We start from the raw sequence: 12,035 nt of genomic DNA, 5'->3' as shown, positions 1-12,035 counted from the left end.
GCCAAAGTTGAAGAAGTGTTCATGGTAAAGTTATTTATATAGAAAATTTGCCTATAGATAATTTATGTCAATAGGAGGCTGATGAATGCTTCACATAACCTAGATACAATTAACTGTTTTTGTTTCTTTTTTTTAGGACACATGTTCAAAGAGCATAATTAACTTTAAAGGAAGCTAGTAAGTACTGAAATGGTTTTTTAAGTTTTTTCTACAGAAGTAGAGGAGGAAAGGAAACATGGAATTTTGAAGGGCTATTTAGCAAGCTGCTTATGGCATAATCTGGGGTGGGGGTGCATAGTAAAGGATTTGCATTTTGCTGAGATCTATACATCTCAGGGGAACTGTATATAAAGTTAGTCATATTTATTGATTTTTCAAGGACTATAGCCCATCAACTATAATAGGCTCCAAAAAATTCTGGTAAAATTAGCTTCTTGGGGCCTCCCAGTTTACCTTCTGTGTTATTTCCACTATAAAATGTTCTAAACTTTTGGGGTTTTAGCCACTTAAATTTTTTATTTTCTCTAATCGTGTCTAGTATCTGCCTTCCTTTCCTGTCAATGCTAGACTCTGTATTTCAGCAATTCAACCATTCTCTTCCCAGTACTCAACCACATAGTTTCATTATATTCACCTAGCAAAACCTTAATGGTATGTTCTCCATACCATTAGTGTTTAGAACATTTTTTCAGAAAAGAATCCTGGAAAAATGGGTCTTATCTCACCTGGGCCCTCAGGGCTGCTGGGCTGCCTAGTGTCAGCACTTCCTGCCATTTTCTATAGCACCAGTATTAGTCTTAATACTTTAAAAAACCATATCCCACTATCTCTCCTTCTCTCTTAGCCTTTGATCTTGCTGCGTACTTCATAGGGAAATCTTTTAAGATGTCAGATTTCAACTACCTCACTTTTCTTTTTTTTGTTTTTTTTTTTGAGATGGAGTCTCACTCTGTCACCCAGGCTGGAGTGCAGTGACACTATCTCAGCTCACTGCAAGCTCCGCCTCCTGGGTTCACGCCATTTTTCTGCCTCAGCCTCCCGAGGACCTGGGACTACAGATGCCCGCCACCACACTCAGCTAATTTTTTGTATTTTTAGTAGACAGGGGTTTCACTGTGTTAGCCAGGATGGTCTCGATCTCCTGACCTTGTGATCCGCCCACATCGGCCTCCCAAAGTGCTGGGATTACAGGCATGAGCCACCGCGCCCGGCCTCAGTTCCCTCACTTTTCTACTATTTTTCCCACTTCTGCCTTTCTTATGTACCTTCCACTCCTTCCTATTTGATTCCTTATCAGCATTTACGCATGATTAGTTCTTGCTTAGTCTGTTAGATTAGTTCTAACAGACCCTTTCTTGAGTGCAAATCAGTGGCTATTTTCGCTAGCCGTATAAAAATTCTATACACAGTCACCTTGACAAAGTCACCCTGTTATTTCTAATAACTTACCTGTTGATTCTTGTAGGTTTTCTTTTCTTTTCCTTTTTTTCTTTTTGAGATGGCGTCTCACTCTGTTGCTGCACCTGGCCTAGATTCTTGTAGGTTTTCTGTGTAAACAATCAGATTTTCTGCAAGTATTAATATCCTTTCTAATTTTTATAATTCTAGTTTCTTTTTCTTTTAAAAAATTTTTTGTAGAGACAAGGTTTTGCTCTGTTGCCCAGGCTGGTCTCGAACTCCTGGGCTCAAGCCGTCCTCCCATCTCAGCCTCCCAAAGTGCTAAGATGACAGGCATGAGCCAGTGTGCCTGCCCAAATTTCTTTTTTTATTGCAAAGGCAAAGACTCTTCATGCAATATTGAACAGAGGTGATAGTAGATTATTCCTGAGGAATATTCAAAGGAATGTTTTCTGTTTCTGTTGAAGATAATTGCATAGTGTTTTGTTTTTTTGTTTTGTTTTGTTTGTTTGTTTTGAGATGGAATCTCGCTCTGTCGCCCAGGCTGGAGTGCAGTGGCACGATCTCGGCTCACTGCAAGCTCCGTCTCCCGGGTTCACGTCATTCTCCTGCCTCAGCGTCCCGAGTAGCTGGGACAACAGGCGCCAACCACCACGCCTGGCTAATTTTTTTGTGTTTTTTAGTAGAGACGGGGTTTCACCATGTTAGCCGGGATAGTCTTGATCTCCTGACCTCGTGATCCACCTGCCTTGGCCTCCCAAAGTGCTGGGATTACAGGCATGAGCCACCATGCCCGGCCAGTGTTGTTTTTTTAAAATAGTGACTGTTTTATCAGGTTAAGGAAGGTTTCTTCTATTTCCATTTTAGAGGATTTTTTTAAATCTTGAATTCATGTATTTTTATCTAGTACGTTTTCTACATCAATTGAAATGGTAGTATGACCTTGCTTTTTTAATATGGGTGAGTTATATTTATAGATTTTATGTTAAAACATCCTTGTATATCTTTTATAAACTCAACCAGATCATGATTTATCTTTTTATATGCTAGATTCAATTTGTTGATACTTTGTTAGGATTTTTGAATATATATCATTGTGTAACAGTGAGCCTGTGATTTTCTTTTTTGTAATGTTTTTGTCCAGTTTTGGTGCCTGGTTTTGCTCTCTCCTTAGAATGAGCTGGGAACTATTTACTCTTGTTTTCTCACCTATAATACCATCTGGTTCCAGTGTTTTTTATGTGGGACAAATTTGAACTTTCGGTCAACCTTTTTAATTGTAAAGAATATTCAGGTCTTTTGTTCTTCCTGGGCTAGTTTTTAATTTCTTTTTCTAGAAATTCGTTCATTTCTCTTAGTTTTATTTGCCTGTAGTTGTAAATAATCTCAGTTTTTTATCTACTACATCTGTAATTATTCCCACTTTTCATTTATAATATTAACTTGTGTCTTTTTACCTGTTTGTTAATTTATCAAATAACTATTCTTTGGCTTTGTTTCATTTTTGTTATACAATAAAAATGAAATTCTTTTCATTGTATTTCTTTTCATTGATTATTCCTATAATTCTTAAAGAACTTTATAATTGACATAACAATAACCTGTACTCATTTAAAGTGTAAAATTTATTAAGTTTTGACGCATGTATACAGCAGGGAATCACCACAACAAAAGAGTGAACATATCATCTCTCCTCAGAGTTTCGTTGTGCCTTTTATAATATCTGCCTTTTGCCCCTGCCCATTCCTTCCTTCTCCAAGCAACCATTGATCTATTTTCTGCCACTATAGATTAGATTGTATTTTCTAGAGTTTTATACCAGTGAAATCATTAGATTGTATTTTCTAGAGTTTTATACAAGTGAAATCATGTGTTTCTGATCCTTTGACAGGACTAACCAATTCCTAGAGACAGTGAATAACTCAATAATACTCTAGCTGCCTCCTTTATGTGGTTCTCACAGGACTTTGACACCTCTCTGCTACTATCCACCTGCCCTGTTCATTTCAAGATCAGGTAACAGGAAACTAGGGACATCCCTATGCTGCAAAACTCACTGAAATTATTCAAACTAGCCAGTCCTAAACATACTTACCCTGCCTTGCCCATTCCTTCCACCGAAACCACATAAAGACTCTTGCCAATGTTTTCACCCTGTTCCCTTGGCCTCCTGACTGACCCTAGTGCTTCCTCATGTGGCCCCCGTGTGGCATGGTGTGCACCTTCCTCTTCAGAACTGTGAGTAACTATCTTGTCAGTGGCAATCATCTCCTGATCTGTTGGCCTCATCATATTTGAATAATAATAAAATCTATGTTTTAAAACAAGTATATACTCCCTTTTGCTTCTTTTACTTAGCTTAATTATTTTGAGATTCATCCATATTGTTGTGTTCTTCAGTAGTTCATTCCTTTTTGTCGCTGAGTAGTATCCCATTATATGGATATACCAAAATATGTTTTATCCATTCATCTACTGATAGACATTTGGTTGCTTCCAGTTTTTGGCTACTACAAATAAAGCTTCTATGAACATTAATATACAACCTTTTGTATGGATATACATTTCCTGTTCTTGTGGGTAAATAGCCAAGAGAGGAATGGCTGGATCATATGGTAGGAGTTTGTTCAACTTTTTAAGAAACTGTCAAATGATTTTCCAAAGTGGTTGTACCATTTTGTATTTGCACCAACAATGTGTGAGGGTACTGATTGTTCCATATCCTCGACAGCACTTGGTATAGCTGATCTTTTCCTTTTAGTCACTTTAGTGGGCATATTCTGGTATTTTATGTTTTACTTTTTATTTCCCTAATGATAATAGTTTGCAGCATCTTTCATGTGCTTATTTCCCTTCCATATATCTTCTTTGATAAAAATATCTGTTCAGATCTTTTGCCCATTATTTTGTTGGGATACTTATTTTCTTACTGTTGAGCTTTAAGAGTTCTTTAAATATCTGGATACCAATCCTTTGTCAGATAAATTTTTTGCAAAATTTTCTCCCAGTTTGTGATTTGCCTTTTTATTCTCCTGTCTTTAAAAAAAATTATACCAAATTTACCACTTTATTTTTAAGTATACAGTTTTGTGGTGTTAAACATATTCACATTGTGGTACAACCATCACCGCCATCCATCTCCAGAACTTTTTCATCCTCCCTAACTGAAACTCTGTGCCCATTCAAACACTAACTCCTCATTCCTTCTTACCTCAGCCCCTGGCAATCATTCTGTTTTCCTTCTCTATGAGTTTGGCTGCTCTAAGTACTTCATATAAGTGGAATCATACAATATTTTCATTTTTGTGACTGGCTTATTAGTATAATGCCTTCAAGGTTCATCCATGTGGTAGCATGTGTCAGAATTTCCTTCGTTTTTAAGGCTAACATTCCATTGTATGTATATACCACATTTATTTATCCATTCACTGTTGATGGACACTTGAGTCGTTTCCACCTTTTGGCTATTGTGAATAATTCTGCTACGAATGTTGGTGTGTAAATATCTGTTCAAGTTCCTGCTTTCAGTTCTTTTGGGTATATTCCCAAAAGTAGAATTGCTGGATCATATGTTAATACTTATATTTAGTTTTTTAAGGAATTGCCATACTGATTTCTATAGTAGTGGTACCATTTACATTCCCGCCAGCAATGTTAAGGGTTCTAATTTCTTCACATTCTCACCAACCCTTGTTATTTTCTGGGTTTTGTTTCATTTTGGGTTTGTTTTTGTTTTTGCTTTTTTTTTTAAATAATAGCCATCCTAATGGGTTTTGTGTGTGTGTGTGTGTGTTTTGTTGTTGTTGTTTGTTTGTTTTTTACTTTTCTTTTTTTAGAGACAGGGTCTTGCTGTGTCACCCAAGCTGTAGTTCAGTGGTGCCAATCATAGCTCACGGTAACCTCAAACTCCTGGACCCAAGCAGTCCAGCCTCCTATGTAGCTAGGTCTACAGCACAGTAGAAAGTAGTAAAAAGTTAACCAGCTAACTTTTTTTTATTTTTATTTTTTTTGAGACAGAGTTTTGCTCTTGTTGCCCAGGCTGGAGTGCAATGGCGTGATCGTGACTCACTGCAACCTCCTCTTCCCCAGTTCAAGTGATTGTCCTGCCTCAGCCTCCCAAGTAGGATTACAGACATCCACCACCACACCTGGCTAATTTTTTGTATTTTTAGTAGAGATGGGGTTTCACTATTTTGGCCAGGCTCATCTTGAATTCCTGACCTCAGGTGATCCACCCACCTCGGCCTCCCAAAGTGCTGGGATTACAGGTGTGAGCCGTCACACCTGGCCCCCGACTAACTTTTAAATGTATTTTGTAGAGATGAGGTCTCACTGTCTTGGCCAGGCTGGTCTTGAACTTCTGAGCTTAAGTCATTCTCCCGCCTCAGCCATCCAAATTGCTGGGACTACAGGTATGAGCCACCACGCCTGGCCCCATTGCCCATTTTTAAAATTAGGTTGTTTCTGTTGTTGTTGAGCTGTAGGAGCTCTTTATATATTCTGGATTTCAGTTCCTTATCAGATATGTGATTGGCACACATTTTTTTCCATCCATGGATTGCCTTTTCATTCTCTTATAATATCCTTGATTCACAGAAGTTTGTAATTTTGTTGAGGTCCAACGTAATCTGTGTTTTGTTTTGTTGCTTGTGCTTTTGGTGTTATATCCAAGAAATTCTTGCCAAACCCAATGACATGAAGCTTTGCCCTCTGTTTTCTTCTAAGTTTTATAGTTTTAGGACTTAAATTTAGGTTTTTGACCCATTTTTAGTTAATTTTTGCATGTGGTATAAGGGAAGGGTTCAACGTTATTGTTTTGCATGTAGATATACATTTTTTCAAGTACCATTTGATGAAAAGGCTGTCCATTGCATTGCTTTTGCAACTTTATGTGGGCATATTATGTGAGTCTGTTACTGGTTCTATATTTTACTCCATTGATCTGTTTGTCTATTCCTCTGCTAATACTGTCTTAAATATGGTAGCTATATAGTAAACCTTAACACTGAGTAGATAGATTTCTCTCATTTTATTATTCTTTTTCAAAGTTATCACTGGTTTGTTTTTATTTTTTACTTTATGCAGATAACCTGTACTATACTTTGGTTTCATGTATCCAGTAGTTTGTTCCAAGTTGTGCTTTAAGCAGAACAGATAATTTTTCATATTGTTCTTTGTGTTAATCTGCAATATAAACTTATACCATATTCTATTTTGTGTGTTTGTTTATTGCAGTAATCTGACTGACTTTCTTGCCTCCAGACTCATCTCTCTCAAGGTCCCCAACTGAATCTTGTTTTAGGTGCAACTTAGAAGCAGTAGAACTTAAGAATCTATTTCACAGCCTTAGTAGTCTAGTATCATTCTCTATATAATGTCATCTATGGAAGCGAGCTGCTTTCCATTGCCTTAGTTTCACTAATGTTGGGGAAGGTCTCTTCTCTTTGTTTCGGACTTCTCTATCACATTGCCTTTCTCAAAAGAAGACCTATAATGAAAGTTGATTTCTGGTGTTCTAGGACGTCTTCAGAAGCTTGCCAGTTTTTCAAGCTGATGTATCTCACTGGCAGCTCTTCAGAGTGCTGTTCCTACTCTACCCTTCCTTGGTGGTATGTATCAGTTTTCTACTCATCAGCACCCACCTACTCCAGCCTACTGTGTTTGTCAGATGTCTGCTGCCTGGCTAGCTCATTGCTGCTTTTGTCACTCTTAGAGCTGTCTTATTCCCTTCTTTGGCTTTCTGCCTGACTTCCAGGGCAGCTGCTCTGTCATTGCCTGTCTGCCATCTGTCCTTTCTCCCACCACCCCCCACAGGTACAACATGTACTCTAATACCACACATTCTCCATGTTCAAACTAACCTTATCACTTTCCCCACCACATTTCCCAAAATTGGTCATCCTCCTGCTTATAGCATGGCAGTTCACTGAAGTTAGACATCTGGGCCTTCCTTAGCTCCAACATCTCATTAGCCTTCAATTCTACCCCTATAAATCCTCTTCTCAGTCTCCTTTAGATATTCCTGCCCTGCTCTGAGATCCATCTGGTTTGCTGGCTAGGTTACTTCTGAAGGCTTCAGTCAGTGGCCCTCCTTACTTCAAACCCCACCAGTTGATCCTTCATTCTGCCGTCAGTCATTGTGTCTAAAATCTAAATTGTTCCATTTAACCTCACTATGATAAAACCTTTGGTAGTTCCTTACTGTGTCCAGTGTTAGTTAAAACTTTCATTGTGACCTGCAGGCCCCTTCACGATCTGATCGCTGCCTCCTCCAGCCTCATTGTAGGGATTCCCCCCACCCCGCCACACCCTATCCTCACCCACCCTAGTCTTTTATGTCTGCCATTTTTACATTCATTTGACGGATATTTATTGAAGCCCCTCATGATGCCCTTACCTAGGTCTTTGTTGTTCCTAGGACCAGACAAGCTTTTTCAAGCTTCCAAATCATCTCTGTTTGAAAGACTATGTCTGACTCTTGTCTTGGCCAATGACTCTTTATCCTTCCTAGTTCAATGATTGCCACACTGCACTCCAACAGGAGTGACAGAGCGAGACCCTGCCTCAGTAAATAAAAATAAGTAAATAAACCATAATTTATTTAATCATGTCTGTCTCCCCCATTGATAGACATTAAGGGTATTTCCAGTTTTCTTCTCTTGAAAACAATGCTACATTGAATAACCTTGTACATGGGTCACTTTGAAAGTATGGGTGTGTATCTGTGGAATAAGTTTCCAGAAGTGGAATTGTGTCAGAGGGGTTGGGCATTTGTAATTCTGATGAATATTTATAGGTTATATGAGAGTATCTGTTTACACAAACTCTCGCCAATGCAGCATTCTCAAAGTTTTTTATGTATGCCAGTGTGATAGATAAAAAATGGTATCTCAGTGTTGCTTTAGTTTGGCTTTCTCTGATCATCAGTGAGGTTGAGCATCTTTTCATACATTTAAGAGAACTGTATGGTTTTTTGTGAGTTATGTTTCATATCCTTTACCATTTTTCTTTTAAACTGTTGATCCTTTTTTTCTTAATCTGTAAGAACCCTTTATGTAGTAGGGAAATTGGTCTTTGTGAATGAGTTGTAAATATGTTTTAAAAAGTCATTCTTTAATATGGAAGCAGCTGTTTTAGTGGAATAGTGGAAAAAGAAGCCAGATTGCCATGGAGACAACTCTTTTTAGAGATTTGGCTGTGAAGCAGAGTAGAGAGAATGATAGCTGGAGGATTGATGTAGATGCAAAGAAGTTTTTCATCTATTCTTTGAAAACTTAATTGTGTTAAAAACTGGTGTGAAAGGGAGGGGTTAAAGCTAGAGATGGTGATAGGGAAAAATTCAGGGTACCTAAAGGACTGAGATTCTTGGGTGGAATTTCCGAGAAGGAGAACATTTCTGGATATAGTGACTGGGGAGTTAAGGGTGTCCAGTCCAATGGCTTTTGTTTTCTTGGAAGTGTAGGCAAGCCCAACAGCCAAATGTGTGGGAGGAGATCATTAGAGGGGAGAGGAGGTTTGAAATCACCGCTATGGAGAATTGGAGAGAGCTAAGGAAAGACAGAAAGCCTGCAGAAAGTGCTTAGGGTTCCATCGAAGTGGAAATAGTGATTTGAAGTGATATAACCCTTATGAGTTGTTTGATTTTTTTTTTTTAAGCAGCATTTGGCAATCCAAATATAGGGCTGACAATTCGGGATTTTTCTTTCCATGTTGGTGTAATAGAAGAACAGTGTAGCGAAGGAAGTTAGGACAAAAGAAGGATTGAACTGACACCAAGTTTTCTTGATTTGGTAGAGAAGGAAATAAAGATAGAGAAGAGATATTGGAAAGAATTAGAGAGGGGTTCAAGAGACTGAAGGCCTGGGTGAGGTCAGAGAGTAGATGTAGTAGGCATAACAGAGAGAACTACAAGGATAGAAAATGTGGTTGGAGAGTGGGAAGGCAAGATTTATTCAGTATGGGGGCTTTTCTGGGTGATTACAGAATCTGGAGTACAGCCATTGTTGTGAGTGGCCCAAGTGTAGTAGAGATATAGGTTCGTTGGAGTTAGGGAAGTCAAGGAACTGAGAGCCTGGCCCAGATGTGGATTTTGGTTGTCATCCATGAGGATATTGGTATCATCCAGGAGAATAGCAGGCCTTGGGGACAGGAAGAAAACTGAGCCACATTACAATGTTTTCAGTGACAGGAAAGCACAAGACAAAAAGCTTTCAAGAACAGGGACTGTTAGGCTGGGTGCAGTGGCTCACACCTGTAATCCCAGCACTGTGGGAGTCCAAGGCAGGGGGATCACTTGAGGTCAGGAGTTCAAGACCAGCTTGGCCAACATGGTGAAACCCCATCTCTACTAAAAAAAAAAAAAAAAAAAAAAAAAAATTAGCCAGGCATGGTGGTACGTGCCTGTAATCCCAACTACTTGGGAGGCTGAGACAGGAGAATTATTTGAACCCAGGAGGTGGAGGTTGCAGTGAGATGAGATCATGCCACTGCACTCCAGCCTGGGCAACAGAGCGAGACTCTGTCTCAACATAAATACATACATACATACACACATACATACACACATACACACAGGGAGTGTTAGAGCAGGCTGCAGGAGAAATGCTTCCTATATGGCATTCTTGAGGAGTGAGGAGGAGCTCAACCCTGCTTCCTGAAATGGAGCTCTGAGATGCTTAGAGTAGAAATTTGGAAACCAGAGAGGGAAGTAAGGAGAGTGTTGTTACAGATGCATTGTATATGGGGTATTGGGAATTCACAGGAGTTTGCCTCAAAGTCTTTCTTGGGGAAGGATGAGGCTTTCACTGTGATTTTCCTGGTCATGGTCTATGGATATAGTACCCATTAGTGACATGGATCTTCATAAATTCTGATGTGTCTTTTCCTCTCTAGTTTATGCACACCAATTCTCTCCAACTTGCATCACCATGCATTTGTTCTTTTCCCTTGTTCTTGTATAATCTTTCTGGAAAGGAATTTGTTATTGTAGGCTAATTGTCATTCCCACCAGTATTTGAGTCCTTTTCATATGACTCTTGCCAGTATTAGATATTTCATATGATTGATCTCTTCTGATTTGGAAAATAAAAATATAACCTCATTATATTCGTTTGATTAGTGGAGACAGTCAACACATTTTCATGTACTTTCTTAGCTGTTTGTTTTTCTTGTCTGTAAATTATCTGTTTAGGTCCTTCAGATTTTTCAAAATTGGGCTCTTACATTTTCAATATTGTTATAAGTTCTTGTTTCAATTATTTATGAGAGTTTGTTTTCTTTTTTAAAATAGACTCTTTTTTTTCTTGGAGAAATATAAAATGAAAATTAAAATAGACTTTATGTTTTAGAGAACTTCAGGTTCACAGCAAAATTGATCAGAAAGTATAGCGAGTTCCAGCCAGGTGCAGTGGCTCATGCCTGTAATCCCAGCACTTTGGGAGGCCAAGCAGGTGGATCACTTGAGGTCAGGAGTTTGAGACCAGCCTGGCCAATGTGGTGAAACCCCATCTCTACTAACAATACAAAAATTAGCTGGGTGTGGTGGCACACACCTGTAGTTGCAGCTACTCAGGAGGCTGAGGCAGAAGAATCGTTTGAACCTGGGAGGCGGATGTTGTAGTGAGCCACAATCACACCCCTGCACTCCAGCCTGGGTGACAGAGTGAGACGCCGTCTTTAAAAAAAAAAAAAAAAGAGCCTTTAATCCCAGCACTTTGGGAGGCCAAGGCAGGCGGATCACGAGGTCAGGAGATTGACACCATCCTGGCTAACCCAGTGAAACCCTGTCTCTACTAAAAATACAAAAAATTAGCCAGGCATGGTGGCGGGTGCCTGTAGTCCCAGCTACTCGGGAGGCTGAGGCAGGAGAATGGTGTGAACCCGGGAGGCGGAGCTTGCAGTGAGCTGAGATTGCACCACTGCATTCCAGTCTGGGCGACAGAGCGAGACTCCGTCTCAAAAAACCAAAGAAGAAAGAAAGAAAGTATAGAGAGTTTCTAAATACTCCCTGGCCTCAACACCTGCACGGCCTCCTCATTATCCACATCCTACACCAGTGTGGTACCTTTGTTGCAATTGATGGACCAACATTGACTCCCCATTATCACCCAAACTTTGGTGTTGTACATTCTGTGGATTTGCACAAATGTATAATGACATGTGTCTACCATTGTAGTATCATATAGAAGAGTTTGACTGTCCTGATAGTCCTCTGTTCCACCTACTTATTCTTCTCTCCCTTTTCCTAACCCTACAACCACTGATATATATATATTTATATATATATATATATATTTTAAACAAGGTCTTGCCCTGTCACCCAGGCTGGAGTGTAGTGGTACAATCACTGCTCACTGCACCCTCAACCTCCCAGGCTCAAGTGATCCTACCACCTCAACCTCCTAGGTAGCTGGGACTACATGCACACACGACCATGCCTGGCTAATTTTTGTATTTTTTATAGAAATGTGGTCATGCTATGTTGCCCAGGCTAGTCTTGAACTCCTGAGCTCAAACAATCTGCCTGCCTTGGCCCTTCAAGTTGTTGGGATTACAGGCATGAGTCACTGCACCTGGCCTTTTTTTTTCCTTTTTTTTAAACCAGTGATCTTTTACTGTTACCATGGTTTTTCACATTG

At 39.4% G+C, this 12,035-nt stretch overlaps 1 protein-coding gene across 2 annotated transcripts in view; it reads left to right on the top strand.

The window, feature by feature from the left end:
• Positions 1–12,035, top strand: part of LOC100448455 (phosphoserine phosphatase-like) — a 49,891-nt gene that overhangs the window by 23,705 nt on the left and 14,151 nt on the right. For both annotated transcript variants that reach the window (XM_054560557.1, XM_054560556.1), the window contains exon 6: positions 137–177. In XM_054560557.1, the coding sequence (XP_054416532.1) occupies positions 137–158 (22 nt within the window). In that variant the 3' untranslated portion in view covers positions 159–177. The remainder of the gene's footprint in view (positions 1–136; positions 178–12,035) is intronic.

The sequence above is a fragment of the Pongo abelii genome, chromosome 6 (assembly GCF_028885655.2).
Source record: "Pongo abelii isolate AG06213 chromosome 6, NHGRI_mPonAbe1-v2.0_pri, whole genome shotgun sequence".
Classification (NCBI taxonomy): domain Eukaryota; kingdom Metazoa; phylum Chordata; class Mammalia; order Primates; family Hominidae; genus Pongo; species Pongo abelii.
The sequence above is the reverse complement of the archived record's forward strand: the minus strand, read 5'-3'. Positions and strand labels throughout refer to the sequence as shown.